Source organism: Odontesthes bonariensis, chromosome 1 (assembly GCF_027942865.1).
Source record: "Odontesthes bonariensis isolate fOdoBon6 chromosome 1, fOdoBon6.hap1, whole genome shotgun sequence".
Taxonomy (NCBI): Eukaryota; Metazoa; Chordata; class Actinopteri; order Atheriniformes; family Atherinopsidae; genus Odontesthes; species Odontesthes bonariensis.
In genome coordinates this window covers 45,947,237-45,973,916 of record NC_134506.1, presented here as the reverse complement: position 1 = coordinate 45,973,916, position 26,680 = coordinate 45,947,237, and the positions used below count along the sequence as shown (strand labels likewise).

The window sequence follows — 26,680 nt, the reverse complement described above, 5'->3', positions numbered from 1 at the left end:
GTGTATTTGTCTTATTTACTTAGACTTTATCTATGTATACACATATATATATATACATATATATGTGGTGTATGTATATACACACATATCCAACAGGACAAGTTTTATGTACATTTATGTACAGGAGTCCACACGCATATAATCAAAGAGTTTATTGCTACTCAGCAGACAAACAATAGACAAAACTGAAAATAAAGCTTTTCATAGAGAACCAAGGCCAAAATAATTCAACAAAACAAACTAGATTTTAAAGGGAAACTACCTAAACCTTGTGTCAAATGAATTAACAAAAAGATGATTAATAAAACCTCCTAAAAAAAACCCTCCTAAAATAACAAAAAACGTGAGAAAACTAGTAAAAAAAAAAAAAAGGCGGCTCACTTCTACTGCTTCCACTAACAGTGTCTATATACAAATGTTGAAAAAAGGTGACAATTCAAAGTGACTATGTACAACAAAAGTGACTAGTGAAACAAACTAAGTTAATTTTTAACATGCAAATTTGTAACAGTGGAAACTAACAAAGCACAGGAACAAGAACAGAAACATTAATCCAAACGGCTGGCCATGACAAGTCGACATCTGTAATTAAGGACATATAAATAAATATATAGACCTTTCCCTTCATACATTTCAGTGACATAATTTAGTCTAGGATTTGTGTCTGTGTCCAACTTATGTTCACCTTTTGCAATTGGCTACAGAAGCGACTGCAGTATCCTTGATGTAGGGCTTCAGAATACACTGCTTGCAGTATTCCTCTTTTTCCTGTCCCGACATATCCTGTGAAACTGTGAAATTCAAAATAAAAATAACTGACAAGTGACCTCTACAGATGTGGTCAATGCATCGTTATGAGATCAATTACTGTGTGTAATCAAACAGATACAAACACTGTCGAGTATAAGATGTATACCCGGTGTGCAGTTTTTATATAGCTGTCCTTTTCATTTCCATGAATATTTCCTGCAGCTCTATTTATTTTGCTGTAAAACAGGCGGAACGTTAAACTGGTCCGTTTCCTCTGCCGGTCAAGGCCGGATTAACTATATGGGCCTGCGGCACAGTGCCCAGGGGCACCAACCATTCACAGCCAGTGGGGGGGCACCACACGACAAACTTTAAAAATAGTTTTTTCATGAATGTTTGTACACTTAAAATGGTTACACTTGACATAAATATTCATATAAAATTCATTATTAAAACTAATGTGATAAGAACAGCAACGATATATCATAATTCTGAGCAATAGTGGCCCAATGTGAACATTAACCCCCCCTCCCTCAACCTGTCAGTTGAGCCAGTCCACCTATGGTGAAATGCATCATGTTTTTTAAAAAACGCGGTAAAAAAAACAAAAAAATGGATAGACATCAATTGAGTGGTTGTGCGAAGAGAAAAATAAAAAAAAAGAGAAAGACTCCAGGCGTTTAGCGGCAATTAAAAATGTTCCAGTGTTAGATCGATGTTCACCGAGGGGTACAGTGACTGGAAACACCCGGACAGTCACAGCCCATGAGAAGAGCGCCAGCCACCGCGAGTGTCTGCTCGCACTTCTCAGGAGGTCACGGAAAGCGGGTACGGTTGATGTTGTTCTCAGACAACAAAAAGACGATGCGGCGAAGTATTGGAGAGAGGTGTTGCGACGCATTGTGGCTGTGATTAAGTTTTTAAGTGTGCGTGCAGTGTTTCTCACAGATGTGAAGGCAATGTGTGGTGGTGGTGGGTAAAAAATAAAAAATTTTCAAAATAATTCCTCCGTTAATAATTGGTCACACAGAACTTTATTGTATTAACCCATAAGAGCCCAGACCCATTTCTACTTAAATGAAAATTAAAGGGGTTATAACACAGACTAAATAGACCACATAGAACCCATTTCAGAATTTTTTTCCAAAATACCCCCCCCCCCACTGTCAGAGATCTGTAATGTGACATATATGTCACATTGGGAGTTAAGAACCTGGATAATTTCTCCATCAAGGAAAATTATGGGGGACGTAAGGATGTGTGACACCTGTGTGGGTGACACAGGTGCGGCTTATCTGCAGATATTCACATCTTCATTGTAAACAAATTAATAACATTAATTACACTGGTCGGACTGTTCAGCTGTTTCAGACTGATACCTCCAGTTCAGGCTGCTCCTCATCCTCAACACGCACGTCTCTCTTTCAATCGCGGAAAATATTTTTCAATACTCATCTGGATTGAAGCAGCAAACATTCAGTGTAAGAGTTTAAAAAAACTACTTTATTTGATTCACAGCTGCTAGTGTTTAGACCTCGACAACCCAACTACATTTTTTTTTTTTACGGCAAACTTGCGACTAGTTAACTTTATAAAGAAGGCGTAATCGCTTGTTTGCTATGGGACGGGTCGGGACGGGACAACATTGTATTCAAAATATAAAATATTTTTATAGGACTTTTTAATGTGTGATTTTATAAAGGTGCACGTGATACCAACCTTTCGTGGTTTCATGGGGGGGGGGGGGGGGGGGGGGGCACTTGAGGTTTAGTGCCCAGGGGCACCACATTGACTTAATATGGCCCTGTTGCCGGTGTTCTGTCGATTTGTGCTACTTCGTCGAGAAATGCTACCACCGCAAAAACCGATAGGCGTGTCTATCGATTCAAGCTACCCTATCAAAAAATGCTACTTTATGGTTTTCTACCTGTATAAAGTAAGTATTTTTGTCTCTCATGTGGGTAATTATAAAAAGTGTAATGAAATTGATTTATTTAAGAGGGTAGCACATTTTGATAATCCAATAACACCCTGTCAAATAATGCTTCCCCTTCTCAATGCATTCTTGACAATGATGGAGCAGAGTCACCTAAATAAACAATACAATACAAATACAACACATTCTTGTAAGACGACTTATCACCTCACTGCCACTGTAGGATGGATGGCAGTATGTTCATAACATTTTCTAATCAATATTTAAGAGGGGAGCACATTTTGATAGTCCAATAACACCCTGTTAAATAATGCTCCCCCTTCTCAATGCATTCATGACAATAGGGCTCGGGCACGTGACGTCACTACGTGAGCGGCGGCCATACTGGAGGCTCAGAACTGTTTTGTTTACATTGTTTTCCACTGCGCGCAGACGTACTCCCGCCTGGTCTCGGAACTTTCTTCGTTGGTTTATCTATTTTACTTATTGTCTTTGCCACTATGGTCGAACGTTGCTGTGTCGTGGGGTGCAATAGCGTAAGCCGTGACAGGAATGGGGGGGAAATCGTAAATGGTTTATCTTTTTACCGGTTTCCTGCTTGGAGGCGCACCCACGGAGACCAAGTGTCCGAGATAACAAAGCGTCGTCGACTAGCATGGATCGCTGCTGTAAGACGACCAAGCATAACTGTCCACTCAATCCCGGTGTCGATGAGAGTGTGTTCTCTGCGTTTTCATTCTGGTAAGTTACAGACTTTTGTGTGCTGAGGGAAAGATCCCCGCCTTCACAAGAGGACACTGTCAGTTGGAAGCAAGGGATGTCTCAATGGGTTAAAAGCGGAGGACAAATTTCGTGTGTATGCATGTATACATGACAATAAATCTGATCTTAATCTTAATTTAATGTGGAAAATACAAGGAAAATTGCCCATCTTCAAATTCACATGGAAAGGGCGATTGGAACTGTCAGAAACACCTTTTTGTCAGCAAAAGTACCTATCAACATAGTTTTGCCATGCGAAGGTGAAGACAAAACATTCTTTGACAAGATTGTGTCTGTATGTTGTACTCTGACCACCATGAGCAGGAGTGTTGTGCAAAGCTGAAGTCGTCTGAAATAAATATGCTTTGAGATACAGCCAAGTGTGTGTGTTTCATTATTTATTTACAAGTAGAGTAACATGACAAAAGTGTAAAGTGTCATTAGAATTGAAACTGTTGCAAAGTATAAGCACTGACACCACATACTATATACGCAATTATGTCCGAAAGGTATTTCATAAGGGTCCAGTCCGTTTATAACGCCAATCTTCTGTATGTACCGATCTATGGCTTCCTTCTGTAATGTATCCCGGTATATCCCACATCATTTCCTCGATTTTAACATGCTTTTCTCTCACTTTTCTCTCACTGTTTGGTCCTTGATCTCCGTCTTGCCTCAGGGTTTGTTTACGAGATTGTGCCTCCAATATGGCGACCATATCCCAGAATGCAACGCGTGTGCCCGAGCCCTATGATGGAGCAGAATCACCTAAATAAAGACAGAAGTGTCCCAAATACAAAAAATCAAAAGGTGAATGACACCCCATTTGTGCATGTTAAGATAACTGCTTGTTAATACGATAAGTGTTTATTACTTTGCATGTCTTCCAAAGGAGAAAACAATCAGACGCAGGGTAGCAAAACATTATGGGCGTGAAAACGGAACTTGGAAAATCGTCTCGGCGCATGCGCAAAACCACAAAGTAGCAACACAGCCCTTTTACAGACAGCCGTTCCACTTCCTATTCGCCCCATTATAAAAAAATTGGCTGCAGTTCAGTTGATTTTGTCTGGGGGCGCTGGCGAGCGAGTGCAGAATGACCATTTTCCATAGGGCTGGCGCTAATAACTCAAAAAATGTCCCCGCTAGCGGCTGAAACCTGAAAATAATACTGTGATATCTGACAGAGGGATGTGGATTTATATCGAAAGTACAATAACCTGGGAGTTATATCTTTCTGTTTTCTTACAGGTCTGGCATTTGCGAGTCAGTATCTGCTAGCATCTAGCTAACAAAATCTGAAGAACGCACGGCTGATTACGACCGGCTGCTTTACGGCACTCGTCCACTGTGCCAGAGTGCTAACCTGGTGCTGCTAACAACAACCGAAGCTAAACCAGAGGCTAGTCAGAGAGTATGTAAAAGGGCTGTGCTGAAATCTGTAACTATTTGAGCTAACCCCTCTCTGCTAGCTCAGCGCTAGGACTGACCATGCCGTAAAGTGATGCCACATGCGTGACGTCACTCGGGATGCAATACTGACAATAAATGTGTATTTTAAACAAATCTAGTGAGTCTAAAAAAATCAAACCAAGTGCCGTTTGAAAGGATAATTTATCCTGCCTTTAGGAAAATTAAAATGAAAAAATATGAAAAATTATATCCAAAGCAATGGCTGCATCTAAGGTGGATTTCAAAGTACCACCATAGAGTTCGGCGTGCATTGCACTGCTTCGTTGGCGCCCCTAGAGTGCAGTACCACCCGGAAATAGCCGCCAGTTTTCCCTCTCCTCATAATAGAGACTCTCTGGTAGCAATAAGTGAGTTCGCTATTACCGGCGCGAAATGCATTATGGGTAATATTCGCCATTTTGAGAGATAAACAAAACAGCGTTGCCCCGGGATACATTTAAACGCGCATGCTATTCCTTTGCTCACTCTGTTTTGTTGCGTGAAAATATAAGTTAAGTGAAGATTTCGTACCGTAATGGATGACGACTGTGATGGTCCTTCCTTGGATGAAATCCAGTTCTGGCGTGTGCCAGAATTGAAAACTTTTTTAAGATTCAGAGGACTGAAAACAACAGGCAGGAAAGCCGACCTGCAAGCGTTAGCATACTGCGCCGTGCAGAACCGTACGCCAGTAAAGCCCGACGAGGTAGCAGAGGACAGGGCACGATCAATCCACATACGCTGGTGTAAATAACATTGTTTAAAAAAAAAAAAGAGAGAGAGAAAGAGAGAGCGCTTAGCAGAGTGCTCCGGTTACATGCTGCCATTCCGACATACCGACAGAAATTTACTGATGATGAGGGCTGACGAGGGGCTCGTTGTGTAGCCAATATTTCATTTGGCAGTGTAAAACGGATGCTATTTGTTTTTGTGACAATTGCCTCAATTTATTTTTCCTTAAACCACTGAGAATGCTGTCAAAGTGAAGCCTCACAACAGCTGGTATAGGCTAGATCTTTATCAGGACAATGGACACTTGGGTTCACCGGCAGATAAAATGTCTTAAATTTCGCCGATTTTCGAAGAGTGGCATTAAATTTCATCTGGGCGGAATGAAAGAAAGATATGTCTGGAGAGAGCTTTTGTGTGTGCGCCAGTACTTCCGGTGAAAACTTCCGGTGATTTGACAGCTAGCTTGTCAGGTTAGGGCCAGTGGCCGTAAACAAAGGTTATAGCCGAGAAGAAAGATGATAATATAACGTAGCTAAAAAGACTAGCTTTCTTCAGTAGCCTAATGCTTACCGATTTAGCAAGCCTAGCAGCCTCGTTGCTAATACTACGAAATCCACAAATTATGACATTTATTTACCTCGTTTACTGGTGTGCAGCTCAGTGTCCTACCGCTTTGGGAAGGCAGGATCGGGTATCCACGCATTTGTTTATCTACCGTTTTGCGTTGCTAGGTCAATTTCGCGCAGGCGCACTAGTAATTGCGAACTCACCTGTGACCCCGGAAACAAACAACGCAGCTGGCCGTCAGTTTTCTTTGTGTGGCACTCAGCTGCTGGACGGTGTGTTAGCGTGTCTGAGCTGAATATCTGAGTGTGTGCAGCAACAATGTCTTCAGTTCAGCATCTGAGAGAGTTTATCAGCCAGCGACTAACTGCTGCCGCCGAAGAAATATTCTCAGAGTTTGAGAAAACCATCGTCCAGTACGAGGAAGAGATCGGCCGTCAGCGCAGACTGCTGGATATCAGCTGGAAACCGCAAATAAACTTCCACAGAGTGGGTAAGTAAGGCTGTGTGGAGGAACAGGGCTGCAGCTCTGAGCTCCGCTCCGGTTCTGTTGGGCTTTAACGGGCCTCATCCTGAATCCGCTGTTTCTGTCAGCCTGAACGGCTTTTACATCCTCCGCTCGAGGCCTGCCATGATAATCACGAGCATTTTTTTTTAATCAACATTGAGATCGCGATTATTCATAAATTTCATTGAAAAACAAAGTTTTTATTCCACTTCTCTGTACGGATGCAGTCTCCACGCATAACTCGGCTCATTTTACGGACCTCTGGTCCAGCAGAACCAAGCAGCCGGACATCTGACGGTGTGACACATCCGGCTGCAGCTGCATCTTAAAACTCCAGTTTTATCATTAAATCTTTTCAACTTTATTAGATACCAACATATCTACACAGCAGAAACAATTAAATAGGCATTAAAACCTGGCTTAAACCTGTCTAAGATGGATGAAACAATTTATTCACCATCCTAAAAATGGGAGGCAGTTCTATCCTTCAGTTCTAATTCTAACCATAACCACTGGCCACAAATATGTTTGAACACCTTCAGAATGACTCGAAATCCTAATTTGCAGCTCATACAAAACAAAATCCTTCACAGAACACATTATACAGGACAAAGGATGTTCAGAATGGGTTTAACACACTCAAATATCTGCTCACATTGCACAGATAACAAACCTGATGATTATGCACACGCTTTGTGGTTTTGTGCGCCTGTCCAGAAGTTTTGGCTTGAGGTCTGTGAGGACCTATCAACATGGCTTAAGTGTAGTATTCCTGCACGCCCCACACTGTGCATACTGGGTGACCTGGACAGCATCAACATGGAAATGAACTCAGCACACATGGTCCTCACAGTGCTATGTATCGCAAAGCAGAGATGGGGACTCGAGTCGACTCAACGTTTTTTTTTATTTATTTATTTTTTTTATTTCGTTTATTGGGACAATACAATCAGACATGGTTACAAATTAAAGCTTGTAGCTGATGTGATGCATACAGAGTATAGCAACAAGTGCTAGTTTACAACTCCCGTCCCTGGTTAGGCTTTTCTATGCTGACCTAAAATAGACATTAATTTACATAAGAACATTAATCTATAAATACAACAGTGCAGTTCAAACTTTCATCTCATTCATTCACTCTCACATTTTTACAAGTGAGTACAGTTTTGGTTTGTTTTAAGCCAAAATTTAAGTTTAAAGGTGAACAAGTTAAACTCACTGATGGACTTAATATCTGTGGGCAGTGAGGTCCAGAGTTTACAGCTTTTGTAAGAAAAGACCGACTGTCCAAACGATGTTCTGCACTTGGGGATTGTACAGTTGTGGTTGGAGCTGCCTCTTGTTGTCCTGCTGCTGTTTGGTCTCTTTATAAATTCCCTGAGTGGTTCTGGAGCCAAATTGTGATAGCATTTAAAAAATAATTTGAGAAAACACAAATTGCTAAAACTGTCAAAGCTCCACAAATTATGTTTGTAGAGGATTTGACAACGGTGATAACTGGAGGTGGGAATCTTGGGGCACCTCACGATTTGATTACGATTCAGAGGCTACGATTCGATTATAAAACGATTATTGATGCATTTTTAAGTTATGTATATTGATGCCGCAAGGTTCAGCGTGTGGGCGTAGCATTTCAGATGGCTGAAGTTACCCAGCTGGGCAGCGACAACCATATTAGCTGCGTTGTCTGTAACGACAACAACGTCTTTCTTCGCGATGTTCCATTCATTTACAGCACTGCTTAGCAGCTCAGCCATATTAGCACCCGTGTGGCTTTCGTGCATTGCTCTTGTTTGAAGCACGTCTGCTTTCAGCTCCCACTCATTAGTTATGAAATGCGCAGTAATAGTAACAAATGATTCGGTGGCTACAGATGTCCACGCATCACATGTAACGGCGACTCGGTCTGCATTCAACAGCGATGATGTGATTTCTGCTTTAGTCTGCTTGTAGAGTGCCGGGATGGCCGTGTCGGTGAAATAGCGTCGGGATGGGATGACGTACCTCGGCTCCGTTGCTTCCATCATTCGCCGAAATCCCCAATTTTCTACAACCGAGTAGAGTAGAGTAGAGTACCATTTATTAATCCCGAAGGAAGGTGCAAACCCATGGCTATGAATTCCACGATGCCTTTCGTAATTCGCTTGGCCTTTTCCGATGTGGGTGGCAGCTTACTCAGAGCGTCCTCAATTGTTCTCTGGCTGCTAGTAGCAACAGCAGCCGGCTTTCCCACCTCCTCCGTCGGGTGGAATCGTGCTGTGTGACTTCTCATGTTCGTTGTGTTGCCAAAGTATTTTATTTTAGCGTGACAAATCTTGCACACAACGTAGCTTTTGTCCAATTCTTTTCCTCCATCAGTGTTGTAGAATCCAAAATTATTCCACACATCTGCTTTTAAATGTTTAGGAGCAGGTTGGATCTCACGACGAGGTGGGTTGGTTAGCTCAGCCATGCTTGTTGTTTTTGTTTTCTGGGGGCGTGTGCGGTGGATGTGTGCTCTCGGTCCGTTCCCTGTAGTATCTCGAAGACCGCACTTGCTGTATTAGTTCCGCTTTACTTGGCATATTTGAATAATCGGAATTCGGATGTTTGTGAATCGTTCTCGATTCTTCCACGGCCGAGTCTAGATTAATCTAAAAATGGGAAATTTCTTTTACAAGTGAGTACAGTTTTGGTTTGTTTTAAGCCAAAATTTAAGTTTAAAGGTGAACAATTTAAACTCGCTGATGGACTTAATATCTGTGGGCAGTGAGTTCCAGAGTTTACAGCTTTTGTAAGAAAAGGATCTCACCCCCACCTCTAGTGATAACGGATTGGTTTCCAGCACCGCAGCTCGCTGTACACTCCTCGCCTCATCACAGATGTGTAATGTGTTCACAGCCCACGTCTCGAGAACCTGCTTTCTCAAAAAAAATAAAAATCCAGGAGTTCATTAGACACCTTGAATTTCTCCCAAGAGCTGCTGTCCCGTGCTGAGCAGCTCCAGAGTTTACCGGCCAGCTCCCAGAACGCCTCGAAGTCCGCCGCGCCCATGTTTGGTCAGATCCTTCTGTCAGGTAGGGGTGGGGTGGTAGGACACGGATGCAACTCAGGGATGTAAAAAGCGAAACTGATTTATCATTTAAAAAAAAAAAAAAAAAGTTAACACAAAGCGCGGCTGAGCCGGATGACAAAAACGAGACTGTGAAAACAAAACATGACTGTGACAAAAAAAGACTTGGCATGAAAACACTTAGCTTGGTTCGGCATGAAGACGTGGCGTGGCTGTGCAAGGATCTGACCCCGTGCATGGGGAAATCTAGGAACTAAATACTGTGGAGGGTGATTGGTGAGTGCAGCTGATGGGGAAAACACAGGCGAGGGAAGTGAAGCTGATGGCAGGGCAGGAGAAAGACTGAGGTGGCACAGCATGGCAAAAAACTAAAAACAAGACCTGAACCTAAAACTTAACAAAACTAGGACATGAAAAACTAAAACATGGTAAAACTAAGAATTTAAACAGAAACTAAAAACGTGGCAAAAACCCACAGACATGACATTTTTCTAAGAACAATACCGGTAAGCTAATAATCTGTTTTTTTGTTGTGTGTTTAGAGCTCTGGTGTCTCAAGATGATACAGATCAAACATACAGATGTTTCTGATGCTCTACTGTAGTATGTTTTTTCTTTCAGATGATTTTTATGTTTGCCTTTTTCTTGTTAGGCAACTAAAATACTAAACTAGTGGCAGAAGTGACCCTGTTTAGATTGAAAGCCATCAATAAATAATTTTATGAAGTCATTTCTGTTTTGTTTGATTCCATTATGTATTTTACTGATGATAATTACAATGCAAATCCAAATTATTGTCATATTTTTTTAAACAGGTTGGACACATTGGACAATGATGTTTACTGACAGTTACTTGTATCTTGTCTTTTCACTTTATTAAGATCAGATTCTGCAGGTAAAATTGCAATAATAAGGTGACTGACCTTGACTTGACTTGCCCAAGAAAAAATTACTTGAGACTTACTTGAGACTTGCACATGTGTGACTTGGTCCCATCTCTGTGGCAAAGAAAACTATTCTCATGAACTGGAAAGCAGAGAACAATCTGTGTATTAACCAGTTTATAAATGTTCTTTTAGATTATATTAGCATGGAAACAATGTCTGCCTCCTCAAAAGATCAACTGGCTGAATTTCATTCTCTCTGGTCCCCGCTGATTAGCTTTATCACATAGTGGGGCTGGTTGGTCGCTGTCCCGCCGCTCTGGGCGGTTGGTTGTGTGCTGGGGGGCTGTGTGGCTTCAGGGGTCTTGTGGTCTCTCGGGTCGTGGGGGCTGGGTTGATCATTGCTGGGGGGGACTGTGTGTCTGGCCTGGTGGGCAGTTTGGGGGCTTGTGGGTGGAGCTGTCTTGCGGTGTGGGGCGTGTTCGCTTGGGGGCCATGGGGGGGTTGGCCGCTGGCTCTGGGTCGGGTGGCCGCGCCGCTCTAGGATGGGTTGTAGTGCTGGGCCTGGGCCCTGGTGTCTGAGCGCTGCCTGTGCCTGGGGGGTCTGGGTTGCCCTGGGCACGCCGCGGTGAACGTGGGTTGGTGCGGGTCCTGGTGTCGGGCTGGTTGCTCTGGGATCTCTGATGTGTCTGCAGGTTTTTCTTTGTTAGCGTGTGGCGGTGCTTTTCCCCTGTTGGGGGCAGCTTGGGTGGGCCTGGGTGATGGTGGGTCTCAGGCCTGAGCTGCGCCCGTCTGGGGTGGGGCGGGTGGGTGCCTTCTGGTTACCAAGTGGCTCCCCGAATACGAATTGGGGGGTGGTAGCACTGAGTGGTACCTGGACGGCAGAAGCCAGCGGTGTAATTTTCATTCGGCTACTATGTGTGGCTCGTTTTTTATGGCAGTTTTAGAATAATTTTTTACTTTTTGTGACTTTAGGGCTTTATAATGGTGAGGTGACCTCTGGGCTCAGAGGCAATTTGTAAGAAATATGTGTGGCAGAGGTCAATGAGTGTGACTTTGTGTGAAAGAGGACAAAAATTCCCACGTTTTGAAGTAACATTTGTCCAGATCGAGCACATATTTTGGACATGAGAGACATTTGTTCCAGGAATTGGTGCAGTATCGAATTTAGAGTGGGAACAGAGTGGGAGAGACACCTCGTCCGAGATGTAGTCTTCCTAAAACGTAAACTGCTGCTGTGTCAAAGCTGTATAATGTATCAACAAACCCTTTGGTTCAGTTAAAGCCGAGAGTCTCCTGTCACATATAAACTTTGAATGAGGTCTGTGTTATGCTTTATAGCCTAGTTATAAAGCCTCTAAAATAGAGCATTTTGGCGCTCCTTGAGCGTCAAAAAGCCCATCCACAATTTTTCCACTTTTTCCCATTTTGCCGCAATTCCTTTCGACTACTGAGAGCCAAACTTAATAGCACACCGATCAAGGCCGTTGCGCACGCAGCGGTGTGCTTTTAATGCCGGTCGGACCATCGCTGCTAGACTAGTAGCGAACAAAAATTCCTGACGGAAACGGAAGAATAATAGTCCAGCACAGGAGTAATATGTGTGTCTAATGCCTTCGGCATTGGCACCCATAATGATCTGAGCATGAACCAATGCTGCAAACCTCAATGAGCTGAAGCAGCGTTGGAAAGAAGAGTGGGCCAAGATTCCTCCACAACCATGTGAGAGACTGATAACGTCACACAGGAAACCGTTACTTCAACTTACTGCTGCTGAAGCTGCTGCTACAAGCTGCTGGATCAGGGGTTCACTTAGTTTTTGTTCCATGAATAAAGACACAGTGTGATATGTCACGAGTTTTAACACCTGCTGAGGAGCAGATGATTGTTTTAGCACCTTGGAATTAAAACATTATGTAAATCTGATGTAACTGAAACAAGCTAACAAACCTACGTTTCTGGTCACCAGCCAGTTGATTGTTGCATCTCTGCTGTTAAGAGTGTTAAAACTTGAGACTTTCTCGTATCTGTGCACCTAAATAATTAGTCTCATTCACATTAAGTTTCACCCTCATATCTGTGGAATCCTTTTTATTACTTATAACTACAGTCTTTGTTATTTAGTGATGGTGTAAATAACCATTTCCTTGTGACCTTTTGTCTTTCCAGAGCTCCCACAGTATTATCTCTGTGAGGAAGAGATTCCTGTTAACCTTGAGAAGAACTCCAGTCTGGACCAGGAGGAACCAGAACCTCCACAGATTAAAGAGGAACCAGTGGAAGTCTGCACCAGTCATGAGGAACAGCAGCTCTTACTGAAGCAAGAGACTGATATCTTTAAGGTGACCGTAACTTATGAGGAAAGTGATCTTAGTGAAGCAGAACCAACAAATGTCCAGCTCCAAGATCAGAGCCAAGATGAGGAAGGAAGTGGGCGTGAATCAACTGGAAATGCAGAGCTGAGGCCAAAGAAGAGGCGTCACAGTAACGATGGAGACAACTCTTCCATGTCAGAAAGTCACCGTAACACCGCGAAAGGTAAAGCATCTTTAAAACTTTTATAATGAATCAGCAAGACATTATTCATCACCACAGGGGGTTTTACATGTTACAGCCGCATCACAGAAAACAGACTCAAAACCAGCACCATGTACAGTAATACTTACACACAGATATAATCTGAAGATGGTGTTACACACACGGTCTGTGGGGGAAAGGAAAATGTGAGGCTGAACAAGCTGGGAAGGACATTTTTAGACGGAACAATCTGTTGATGACACAACCAGCTTACAGGGAATATATGTTGGAAATACAATAGAAAAATACTTTATTCATCCCCCAGTGTGAGAATTCAAATTAGTCAAATAGCTAAGAAAAAAGGAATTTTTACAACGATTGTATATTAAAACAATAATAATGATAAATAAATTTGAGAAATTGTCAGCAGTCACTGTTAAAAAGCCTTATGGCTGTTGGGACGAAGGACCTCCTGAACCTCTCAGACCTGCAGCTGCTCCTCTGTCCTGCCAGGATGCTGTGCAGAGGATGTTTCTTATTCTCCAGAACAGAATCTAACTTCCTCCTCATCCGCTGCTCCACCACAGCACTGAGAGGGTCCAGCCTTCTGCCTACAACAGAACCAGCCTTTTTCACCAGTTTGTCCAGGCGCCTACAGCCTTTGTCTGCAGTGCAACTCCCCCAGCAGACAACAGCATAGAACAGTGCACTCTCAGTGACAGTGTGATAAAACATGCACATCATGTGATGAAGGATGGCTCTGGCCCCTCCTGTACACTGCTTCTATGTTGGCAGACCACTCCAGTTTATTATCCAGCAACTACTGTCTGGAAATGACAAAGGTTGAGCAGACAAACAGGAACGATGGATAACAGTTTTCACATTGTGCTGCTGGTGGAAACTCTTCCTGCTTTGGGGATGATTGGTCTGTGGTGGTGCTCCTTCTCACACTGCGGCTGCATCAGTCTGTGGCTGAAGGAGAAGCTCAGAGCTCCAACAGTGTCGTGTTGGTGGTGAACATGCCGTCCATGACTGATGTTAGGTTGGCTCCCATCCTCTTCTCACGGAGTTCAAAGGAAAGTCCAGGACTGAGCTGGCCTCCTGACCAGCTTGTTCAGTTTTGACCACCTCAGTACACCATATCATGGAAAAGGGCTGATGATATCTGATAATATCACTTTGGCCTTTCTGTGCTGTCAGAACAGAGCAGTTTATTTTTTATTGTACATTGAGGTATTTGTACTCTTCCACCACCTCAGATTAAGGTCAGATTTATTGTCATGTTTATGTTTATGTTTATGCATTTAGCAGACACTTTTATCCAAAGCGACTTAAAATTGAAAAAAATATAACATTACAGCTAACATCAACGCTAACATTAAGCTACATAGAAGGAAACCACTAGTCAGACTGTCAGAGGTGACAGGGGGGACAGTGGCACAAACACTGGCACCCCCCAGGGTTGTGGCTCAGCCCCCTCCTGTTCTCCTTGTTCACACATGACTGTGTGACAACGCACAGTTCCAACCTCATCGTGAAGTTTGCTGATGACACAACCATCGTGGGTCAGCCTACAGAGAGGAGGTTGACACCCTAACAACATGTTTTCAGGAGAATCACCTCTCTCTCTCAACATAAGCAAAACTAAGGAGATGATCGTGTACTTTAGGAGGCGACAGGGGGTAGAGCATGCACCCCATTCACATCAACGGATCTGTGTTAGACAGACAACAAACTGACATGTGCACACACTATGGCTTCTTAAATTTGGACTATAATTTTGACTGCACTCGACTGTCTCGAACAAACGGTCGCTGTTGGAAAAGTAAAAGTCGTATCCGAATAATTCTTGAACCGTCAGCGCCCCAAGAGACGGCAGAAGCCAGCGGTGTAATTTTCATTCGGCTACTATGTTTTGCTCGTTTTTTATGGCAGTTTTAAAATAATTTTTCACATTAATTTTATGATTTTAGGTGTTTGTAATGGGCGGAATGTCAGCTGGAGGGCCAACTCTCTGCGCTCAGAGGCAATTTGTGAGAAATCTATGAGGCAGAGCTCAATGAATATGACTTTGTGTGAAAGAGGACAAAAATACCTAAATTTTGAAGTAAAATTTGTCCAGATCGTGCAGATATTTTGGACATGAGAGACATTTATTTGAGGAATTGGTGCAGTATCAATTTTTGAGTGGGAGAGACACCTCAGCTGAGATGGAGTCACCCTAAAACGTAAACTGCCGTTGTGTCAAAGCTGTATAATGTATCAACAAACCCTTTTGTTCAGTTAAAGCTGAGAGTCTCCTGTCACATATAAACTTTGAATAAGGTCTGTGCGATGCTGTATGGCCTCTAAAATAGGGTAGTTTATAACTACCCTATTAACTGCCCTATTTTTGAATTTTCAATGCATTTTCCCATCCACAATTTTCCCACTTTTTCCCATTTTTGCCGGAATTCCTTTCGACTAATGAGAGCCAAACGTAATAGCACACCGATCGAGGTCGTTGCGCACGCAGCGGTGTGCTTTTTATGTTGGTCGGAACATTGGTGCCAGACTAGTAGCGCGCCAAAATTCATGACGGAAACAGGAAAATAATAAGAGTCTGGCAAAAGATTAATATGTGTGTCTAATGCCTTCGGCATTGGCACCCATAATAGATAAATTTGACAAAATATCAGCAGACACTGTTAAAAACACAGACACTCATTAAGCTTTCACAAAAACGTTGTGTCTTCTTACTTTGATTTACTTTATTTATTAGTTTGTGTGTCATGAGGCTGTCTTGATGCAGTCTGTCACAGTAAGCATGATCTAAACCAGCCTGTGGCTTCTATATAAATGTTACCTGCACAGAACCTGATATCTGAGACTCTGATTGTCAATCAAGCTAAAAGCAGTTATCAATGAGATCACTGTATCTCTTTTGATGGTTCGAATGATCGTCCTTCTGGAGCTGAGGAATGACCCGGCATGCTGTGCTGGCTGCTCATGCACCTTATTCCTGTAACCTGCCACTCAGAGCGCTTCAAAGGACAGGAAGAGCGTACGAGCACGTGCACTGTTGTGTGAAGGTCTCATTTACTCACCAAACCTTCAAAACTTCAGGCTCAGTTGGACATAAAATTAGTCTCATTTGCATATTTTACGGTTCCCCACATATCTGTCGAACACTGTCGACATTTCAAACTAAAATGTTTCTCGTCAGATCTTAGATTCATCTGTCATCGAGTTATTAACGTTTGGTTTTGTCCCTTTTCCCCCAGACCTCTCACAACAATATGTCTGTGAGGAAGAGGAGGAGGAGATTCTTACTGACCAGCAGTTCTTTAACCACGAGAGCAACTCCAGTCTGGACCAGCAGGAACCAGAACCGCCACAGTTTAAAGAAGAGCTGGAGGAACGCTGCACCTCTCAAGAGGAAGAGTGGCTTGAACTGAAACAGGAGACTGATATCTTATTGGTGACTCCTACTTATGAGGAAAGTGAACTAACCAGTGACCAGCTCCTCTCTCAGAACTCCTCTGTAGCTGAGAGACAAGAAATGGAAGAAAACTTGAGAGATGAAGAGTCTGAATCAACTCAAAATGCAAAGCTGAAGCCACATAAGAGACGTGGGAGAAACATAAATCACAGTAATGATGTGATCAATGAGAGCCAGTTTAATGCTGACACAGATGACCAGGCAGTAATATGTGGAGTTTGTGGAAAAGGCTTTATGAGTTACTCTGAGTTGAGGGCACATTACGGAATGCACACAGGTGAGAAAACCATATATAAACCATATTCTTGTGAAATATGTAAAAAAATTTTCAGACATAATAGTATTTTGTTGGTCCACATGAGAACTCACACAGGTGAGAAGCCTTATGTTTGTAAAACCTGTGGGAAAAGATATTCTCAAAGGTCAACACTTACAATGCATTCGCGAATCCACATAGATGAGAAGCCGTTTTCATGTTCTACATGTGGGAAAAGTTTCAGCCACAGCAGTAGCTTAACCGATCACATAAATGTTCACACAGGTGAGAGGCCTCACGTTTGTAAAACATGTGGCAAAGGTTTCCGTTACAGTAGTACTCTGTGGAAACACGTGAGAATTCACACAGGTGAGAAGTCGTACTCATGTTCTACATGTGGCAAATGTTTCAGTGAGAGTGGTAATCTGCGGCAGCACGTGAGAACTCACACAGGTGAGAAGCCTTATTCATGCAAAACATGTGGCAAATGTTTCAGTCGGAGTGGTAGTCTGCTGCATCACATGAGGACTCTACACAGGTAAAACGTTTCAGTCCTGAAACATCTGTAAAGAAATGATGTGAATGACTTTAATGGATGCAGAGAACAACCATAATTCCAGCTGGGACGCTGTGTAAAATGTACATAAAAACAGAATGCAATGATTTAAGAAGCTCATATTAATATATATATATATATATATATAATCTTTTATTCACAATAGACTGTAGAGAACATCAAATGTTGGGATGGGGCAACAAAAGAGATCAGATGAACTGTATATCACAAAACAAAAATAGGTCATGTTTTGGGGAATCCTGATCATACAAACTGTGCATAACACTGGGTCAAAGTGCATGATGAACACAGGTTGCCAAACAGTGGGTGCCACCAATGGGCTGGCTTGGATAAACTCTGAAAACCCATTAATCCAAATGACAAAAGATCTCTGCTGTAGAGTTTAGTTGAGTCTGCTCTAAAACCTGGTGGAGTCAGCTCCAAATTCAAATGAGTGTCGGTCTCCTTTTGGTCATTAACTGTTAAATGATGTTGTCTTCATTGTCTGCTGCTGGTTCATCTTCTGCTGTTCAAAGCCGCTCTGCAGTTAAAATTCACATTAAATAGCATTTGTCCCACAGCGACTTGTCTTACGTTTTATGATTACATAGCTCACCCGTCCATCCATCCATCCATTGCTTCTCCGGGGGTCAGGTCGCAGGGGCAGCAGCTTGAGCAGAGAAACCCAGATGTCCCTGTCCCCGGCCACTTCCTCCAGCTCTTCCGGGGAGACGCCGAGGCGTTCCCAAGCCAGTCAAGAGTCATAAGCCGTTCGGACAGAGCAGTTCTAAGAACGGGCCACCTCGAATATGTAAAGACATAGAGACATAGTCTCTCCAACGCGTCCTGAGTCTTCTCCAGGGTCTCCTCTGTTTGGGATGTGCCTGGAACACCTCACCAGGGAGGCGTCTTGGAGGCATCCTAACCAGATGTTCGAGCCACCTCATCTGGCTCCTCTCGATGCGTACACCCTGCAGAGGAAGCCCATTTCGGCCTCCTGTATTCGCAGTCTCGTTCTTTCGGTCACTACCCACAGCACGTGACCATAGGTGAGAATAGGAACATAGATTGACCAGTAAATCGAGAGCTTCTCCTTCTGGCTCAGCTCCTTCTTTACCACGACGGGCCGGTGCAGATCCCGCATCACTGCGGACGCCGCACCGATCCGCCTGTCAATCTCCCGCTCCATTCGTCCCTCACTCGTGAACAAGACCCTGAGATACTTGAACTTACTTGGGGAAAGATCTCATTCCACCCTTTTCTAACTGAGGACCATGGTCTCGGATTTGGAGGTGCCCACACTCGGCTGAGAACCGCTCCAGTGAGAGCTGAAGGTCGAGGCCCGATGACAGAGCTACATAAAAATCAGAATCGCTTTTATTGCCAGGTTTGACTCTCTTGGTACAAACCGAAAGAACAAACAAGCATATACGGATCAAAAATTTTTCTTTTTTGGTTCGATGCATAGTGCATGGATGAAATGATAAATATAAATGTGCAGTATGAACAGTATATACAGATATTTTACAGGTGATGTTACTGATATTTGAGTTCGGTTTTAGCTTTTCATCTGAGACCGCTTGAGGGGAAAAAAACTGTTCTTCCGGAAAAAGCAGAAACCCGATTCCGAGGTTGCCAAAACGGACCCCCTCAACGCCCTGGCTGCGCCTACAAATTCTGTCCATAAAAATAATGAACAGCATCTGTGACAAAGGGCAGCCCTGACGGAGTCCAACTCTCACAGGAAACATGTCCGACTTACTGCCGGCAATGCAGACCAAACTCTGACACCGGTCATACAGAAACCAAACAGCCCCTATCAATGGGTCCGGCACGCCATACTCCCGGAGCACCCCCCACAGGACTACCCGAGGGACACAGACAAACGCCTTCTCCAAATTCCTCCCAATCACCCCCTTCCACGTCTCACTGTCACGATCCACGTGAGCATTGGGTACCCAAAGGCGCTCGCTGTCGGGCCCCACCCTTTGGCCTGGCTCCAGTGGGAGAACCCGGTGACCCACGTCCGGGCAAAAGGAGATTTTCCAACTTTGTTTTTCATGATAGGGGGTCTTGTGAGCTGTTCTTTGTCTGGTCCCTCATCTAGGATCTGTTTGCCTTGGGTGACCTAACATGGGGCTTAAAGCTCTGGGCAACATATTCCAGGAGTACATGGGGAGAACCCAGTCGGGATTTGAATCAGGAACCCTCTGCTGAGGAGACGGTGCTAACCCCCACACCACTGTGCAGCCCCTATTTCATTGTCAGAATTTGATATATGTTTTTGTTCTATTCTGAATAAAATGGTTTATGATTTGAAACTGATTTTATTTAGTTTTTATTTAGATTCCTCACCGTGTCCCAACTTGTAACAATTGGGTTGAAGTTGTCAATCATTGTAGTTAAGATTAGAGCTGTTCTGTCTTCTCACAATACCATCAGGAAGCAAACCTGTTGCAGTGATGGGATGGCTGGGAATGTTGTTGAGTGCCTTGAAGTTTGGCTTATAGCCTCTTTGTGAAATTTCTGTCTACTTAATTGCATAGTGTTGGTCAAAGTTGGAAAATGGGTCTCTTAGAAAAAAGAGATAGAAGTGCTTCTCTGCATCAGATGTAATATATCTGTGCAGTTAGTTTTTCTTTAAAAGTCCTCTTCAATTATCTGGAGGGTTTCAAAGACCAACCAGTTACTCATGATTGATAGGATGGATCATTTGGATGTGCAGCCACAGTCTACAAGACGGTTCTGACACTACTGATGTCTCGCTTTGTGTTTTTACAAGTAAAGTCATTTATGGATTGTGAACTCTTGCATTCAGGTTTTGCTCCCTGCCAACTGGACTCATTGTTTCATTTTATGTTTTTATTGGCTTGTATTTTGTGATTTCATCAACTTTTTAATGTTTAATAGTTAACAGATTGATGAAGAAACAACATGATTTTGTAAAATGTTTTCGATTAATAAACTAATTTCTAAGAACATTTCTTTTTTATTTTTAAATTATTTCATCTTCCTCAGTGTGTGGAAGCATATAAAAGGAAAAAGCTTAGGTATGTAGAGTTGGGGGCTGAAGCAGAGCAGCGAGGATGGAAAATTAAAATCTGTCCAGTGGAAGTAGGATGTAGAGGATTTGTTGCAAAGTCTGTTGTCTCATTGTTGAGGGAGCTGGGTGTAAGTGGACAGAGTGTGAGGAAAATAGTGAAGGAAGTGTCAGATGAGGCAGTAAAGTCCAGTCAGTGGATTTGGATTACAAGAAGCAATGGCAGCTGGGGGCCCAGCAGGGGGAGCACTGAGGGTAAACAGACTATTGGAAGAAGCAAAGAAGAAATTCAGGATATTTAAGTGAAGGGTGTGGCCCATGTGAGCCTTTTGAAACCAGGCGGCCATTTTAGGTGAGTTGGCCTGCATGGCTTTTTTTTTTTTTTTTTGCTCGCATTTTTAGTGATTGTAGGACTGTTTAGGTGAGTTTGTCTGCTGAATCTGCTAGTGTTTCTTGTCATGCCTCCACCTCTGGCACCCTCCATACTTTCATTATTCCCCTACCCGAACCAGGGTTTGAATCCCATTCCAACTTATCTTTAGCACAAGTTTCTTTTGTTTACCTTAAATCTAAATCTAGCCTAGCTAGTGGCTGTTGTGAATAGGCAGCTGACAACAAGGGAAAGACTATGTGACAGATTGTAAAGACAGCTGACAGGAGGCAAAGACCCAAAAGGTGCTGCCATGGGGTAGCAATCCACGGTTGCGGTAGCGAGGCCTTGCAGCTTTGTTACAACCAGCATAAGCTACAAATAGATTAAAGAGAATACCCCTCGAGTCAGCAAGAGCAGGGGCGGAAGATGACTCACAGGTAGACTACATGGCAACTGACACTGGAACGAACATGACTATGAGGTGGAGACATGACTCAGTGAAGGATAGGGGCACGGACCTATTCTCTCGGGCTAGAAATGACCAGAATAGTTCTCAGAGGAAAGAAAGCGTACCTGGACAAAATAAAAGTGGTTGGCTAGAAGGAAATAAGCTCCATGTTTGTCCTTGTGGCTGGCAGAAAGTAACAGAAGCCTTAAAATGCATCGGGGAAGAAAAAGAGGTGTGGTAAAAGAAGGACAGTGTGGCCGTATCGATCAGTAATTTTTAAGAAGTCAATCAGGTAAGTCGGATGAAGTCCAGCGGCAGGTAGAAAACCACAAGGATACCAAGGATATCAATAACACAGCTACGGAGGTGGAGGAGGATCTAAGAAGGGATGCAGCTGATACTGAGGTGAACAGGCCAGTTATAGAGAGAAATATGGAGCAGAAAGCTGGAGTTAACTGGCCTAGGGCAAATAGCAATAAAGAATGGGAAGTAGTCAATAAAGATTTGTCTAATATTAGATAAGAGGAAATGCAAGCGATAGGCTAGAGAAGAAGGGAGATATAATTTACTCCTATGGTTTAGAAAGATTTGGTGTGCAAGACAGAAAGAGTTGAAAGAGTACATTTAGTTAAGCCTAGACCAGAGATACTCATTGTGCGGCTCCTCAAGCTTTAATTGGCGGCTCGCACTCGCGTAGTAGCTTATAACAATATGGTAACAATAACAATACATTTTTTCAACTAACATACAGCGAATACTGCACAGTATTAAGTATTTTTATTAAGTATTAATTAAGTCTTAATGGTGTTTCCTAAAGGGGGCTCTGTTAAACCTGGAAACGCAGCCCGCTTAAACCACCATCACACTTGACCGCAGAGCACGCTAGCTCCTTTAGCCAGTGCGAGATGCAGGCACAATGGATCGGTTTTTAATTAAAAAAGGGCAAAAACCAGCTCAAAAACCATGCTCATCTTGAATGTTTCACTATGATTACAACAACAAACTACAAATACAACATGAAGAAAGTCAAGGACATGCACGCCAGTTTCCGCTCATCCCAGTATTAAGGTAAATGTGCTCTGAATTCAAAATGTATTGGCTGTGTTGTCTCTTTTTTTGTGGGATGTTTTATATGTACAAATGCAGATTTGCAAAAGGGGATTTAGTGTGTTGGCGTAAAAGTGGTTCTTCCCTTGATTTTGCTCAGCCAATGTGGCTCTTGTGAAAAAAATAGTGAGTATCACTGGTCTAGATGGCAAAAAGAGATGGAGAAATTGGTTAAGGAAAGAAGAAATTTAAGAAAGCAGTGGAAAAGAGTTAGAAAAGAACAGAGGGAGGGAATTAATGTTTCGCAGGAAGAATTGAGAAGCAGGCTGGCAATACTCAGAAGGGCTGAATATCTGGTGACGCTTTGCTTTGTGGTAAGACGTCTTGCACCAGCAATTCTTGTAAATGAAGAATCTTCCTCACACACCAGAGTAAGTCATGGAGTTCCTCAGGGTTCTGTGCTTGGACCGATTCTTTTCACTTTATACATGCTTCCATTAGGTAACATTATTAGACAGCATGACATAAATTTCCATTTCTATGCTGATGATACTCAACTGTACTTATTTATAAAAGCAGATGAACCCAATAGGTTGGTCAGACTACAAGCATGTCTTAAAGACATAAAGACCTGGATGACTCAGAACTGTCTGCTTCTAAATTCAGACAAAACTGTAGTTGTTATCTTTGGACCTGAGCGCTCTAGGGAGAAATTGTCTAGCTATATAGTTACTCTAGATGGTATTTCCTTGGCTTCTAGTTCTACAGTGAGGAACCTTGGAGTTATTATTATTTTTTTTGTCATTAAAGTTTTTATTCAATTATTCATACACACCTAAACAAAACATTCCAACTAGAAAACAGACACTGACACCAACATCAACAGACGGTATATCCAGTTTATAGCCCTGTACACAAAGACCTCCTGCACATAGACTTTTCTTTTTTTTTTTTATACATTTTACATTTTGCATTGATCAGCACCATATCTACAAATTTTCATTTTCCATACCTACAAAAAAATACGTTCCCAGGCCCTCCTTACATGTTCCTCTTCATTGTTAACTCTAGCCAACATGCGTTCATATGATGCAACCTCTGACATAATTTCCATCCACTTTTTAACATCTGGGGCGACTGTACTCTTCCATACTCTGAGAATTGTTCGGGCAGCTGTGACCATTCCAACTTTTAAAATCCCTCTTTCATATTTAGATATATTTAGGATTCCTGTTTGGTCCCCTAACAAACACAGTTTTGGTGATACAGGTACTGCCACACCCAGCCATTTACTCACATGGTTCAATACTTTCTCCCAAAACGGGTACACTAGTTTACATCCCCAAGTCACATGTAAAAAATTCCCTATCTCACTCACATTTCCAACATAAATTATTTCCTATTAAGCCCATTCGATGTTGCTTTGAAGGAGTAAAATAAAATCTATGAATTATCTTGTACTGAATAAATTTCCCCTTCGGCTCTCTCATGTGTTTCCCTGTATTTGATAAGATATTTAACCAGTCCTCCTCACTTAAATCACACCCTAGGTCTTTCTGCCAATTAATCCTCAGATTTTTACATGTATCTTTTCGTAGACCATTAAATGTTTTGTAGAATATGGCTGCTCTGTGTGCTATGCTGGGTAGGTCCAAAACTTCCATCAGTGTATTCTTATTATGACTAAATTTACCCTTTGTGATACAGTCTCTTATTTGCAAATACTTCAAAAAATTACCTTTATATTCCAGATTATATTTTTGCATCATATCAGAAAACGACATTAATACTCCATCCACACACAGGTTGCTCAGTTTGCGTATCCCCCTTACAAGCCATGGATTCCAATAAATGGGTTTCTTCCCAATACGGATGGCTGTATTATGCCATAGAGAGGCATAAGGTTGTCTCAAGTGACAAATACTATATATCTTGCGTATTTCTCTCCAAACTGCTTTAGAATAAGACAACACTGGTTTTGAAAAATAATTACGTCCAGGAATTGTTACACCGTCTGATAAAACATCCAGAGGTTCAAACGGACTAGTTAGTTCTCTTTCAATTTTGATCCAACTCAGCTCTTGATCTATCCCCTTCCAATGTTTTATCAATCTAGACGTTTCAAATGCTAAATTATATCATCTTACATTAGGTAGACCCATACCTCTTATCTCCCTAGGTGACCACATCTTCTTTTTATTAATCCTTGGTCTCTTTTTATCCCATAAAAATTCTGTAATGATTCTATCGTATTGTTTAAACAACTGTGGTGCTATATTGACTGGTAGCATCATAATTGAATTGTGGTGCAACCACCATTTTAATTACATTATTTTTTCCCCACAATGTGAGCTTCAATTTTCCCCATTTATCCAGGTTCATTTTTATTTTCTGTATGAGTGGTTCCATGTTTGAGAGCATTATTTCATCAAGATTTGAATTTAGTTGAATGTCTAAATATTTCATCCCTGAAGGTAGAAACTCAAAGCCATATGAAGTGACAACCCCAGAGTGACATGTATGCGATATTGGCATACATTCAGATTTATTCCAGTTTATTTTATAACTTGATTATCTAGAATACTGTTCAATATATTCAAGTAACACTGGTAGGGAGTCCCCAGGATCTTCTAACACTGCTAATTTGTCATCGGCATACATAAATAGCTTGTGCTCTCTACCCCCTGAAATTAGACGGATCAGAAGTATCTCTGTCCTTTTTAGGAATAAGCGAAATTAAAGCATCATTAAATGTACCAGGCAGCGAACCCCTCTCAAACGCTTCCATGTACACCTTATGCAATATGGGGGCTAAGATATCAATATATTTCTTATAATATTCAACCGGGAATCCATCCAAGCCTGGTGACATCCTGGTTTTCATGGATGAAATGGCTCTTGGAGTTATTTTAAACCAGAATTTATCATTTGACTCGCATATAAAACAGGTTTCTAGAACTGCTTTCTTTCACCTTCGTAATATTGTTAAAATCAGGAACATCTTGTCTCAGAGTGATGCAGAAAAACTAATTCATGCATTTGTTACTTCAGGATTGGACTACTGTAATTCTTTATTATTGGGCTGTCCCACATATTCTCTGAAAAGCCTTCAGCTGATCCAAAATGCTGCAGCCAGAGTTCTGATGAGAACTAACAGCAGAGATCATATTTCTCCAGTTTTAGCTTCTCTTCATTGGCTCCCTGTTAAATTCAGAATAGAATTTAAGATTCTTCTCCTTACATATAAAGCTCTTAATGACCGAGCTCCATCATATCTTAAAGATCTCATTAGAAGATATTTTCCTAACAGAGCACTTCGTTCCTAAACTGCAGGTTTACTTGAGGTTCCCAGAGTTTCTAAAAGTAGTGGGAGGCAGAGCCTTCAGTTATCAGGCCCCTCTCTGTGGAACCAGCTGCCAGTTTGGGAGGCAGAGCCTTCAGTTATCAGAACCCTCTCTGTTGAACCAGCTGCCAGTTTGGGAGGCAGATCCTTCAGTTATCAGGCCCCTCTCTGTGGAACCAGCTGCCAGTTTGGGAGGCAGAGACTTCAGTTATCAGGCCCCTCTCTGTGGAACCAGCTGCCAGTTTGGGAGGCAGAGCCTTCAGTTATCAGGCCCCTCTCTTTGGAACCAGCTTCCAGTTTGGGAGGCAGAGCCTTCAGTTATCAGGTCCCTCTCTGTAGAACCAGCTGCCAGTTTGGAAGGCAGAGCCTTCAGTTATCAGGCAGAGGCTTCAGTTATCAGGCCCCTCTCTGTGGAACCAGCTGTCAGTTTTGAAGGCAGAGCCTTCAGTTATCAGGCCCCTCTCTGTGGAACCAGCTGCCAGTTTTGGAGGCAGAGCCTTCAGTTATCAGGCCCCTCTCTGTGGAACCAGCTGTTAGTTTCGAAGGCACAGCCTTCAGTTATCAGGCCCCTCTGTGTAGAACCAGCTGCCAGTTTGGGAGGCAGAGCCTTCAGTTATCAGGCCCTTCTCTGTGGAACCAGTTGCCAGTTTGGGAGGCAGAGCCTTCAGTTATCAGGCCCCTCTGTGTGGAACCAGCTGCTTGTTTGGGAGGCAGAGCCTTCAGTTTATCAGGTCCCTCTCTTTAGAACCAGCTGCCAGTTTGGAAGGCAGAGCCTTCAGTTATCAGGCCCCTCTCTGAGGAACCAGCTGCCAGTTTGGGAGGCAGAGCCTTCAGTTATCAGGCCCCTCTCTGTGGAACCAGCTGCCAGTTTGGGAGGCAGAGCCTTCAGTTATCAGGCCCCTCTCTGAGGAACCAGCTGCCAGTTTGGGAGGCAGAGCCTTCAGTTATCAGGCCCCTCTCTGTGGAACCAGCTGCCAGT

General features: G+C 42.7%; 1 protein-coding gene and 1 long non-coding RNA gene across 2 annotated transcripts; one reads left to right on the top strand and one right to left on the bottom strand.

Annotated features, from left to right (window-relative positions):
• Window positions 1-332: 332 nt before the first annotated feature.
• Window positions 333-6,392, bottom strand: LOC142382575 (uncharacterized). Its single transcript, XR_012769938.1, has 3 exons — window positions 6,270-6,392; window positions 686-791; window positions 333-582 (listed from the first exon to the last, which is right to left on the bottom strand). It is a non-coding gene; the product is annotated as an uncharacterized LOC142382575 (long non-coding RNA).
• On the top strand, window positions 5,899-20,400 carry LOC142382509 (uncharacterized). The gene is made up of 3 exons (XM_075468450.1): window positions 5,899-6,689; window positions 12,810-13,178; window positions 16,421-20,400. The coding sequence occupies exons 1-3, from the start codon at window positions 6,518-6,520 to the stop codon at window positions 17,434-17,436; spliced, it is 1,557 nt and encodes a 518-aa protein (XP_075324565.1). The 5' UTR covers window positions 5,899-6,517; the 3' UTR covers window positions 17,437-20,400.
• Window positions 20,401-26,680: the final 6,280 nt, after the last annotated feature.

Bases quoted from the DNA above. Each gene is read 5' to 3' on its own strand.
- LOC142382509 (XM_075468450.1), top strand. From the start codon at position 6,518: ATGTCTTCAGTTCAGCATCTGAGAGAGTTTATCAGCCAGCGACTAACT. The intron at 6,690-12,809 runs GTAAGTAAGGCT...TTGTCTTTCCAG, and splicing joins AATAAACTTCCACAGAGTGG to AGCTCCCACAGTATTATCTC. The intron at 13,179-16,420 runs GTAAAGCATCTT...CTTTTCCCCCAG, and splicing joins TCACCGTAACACCGCGAAAG to ACCTCTCACAACAATATGTC.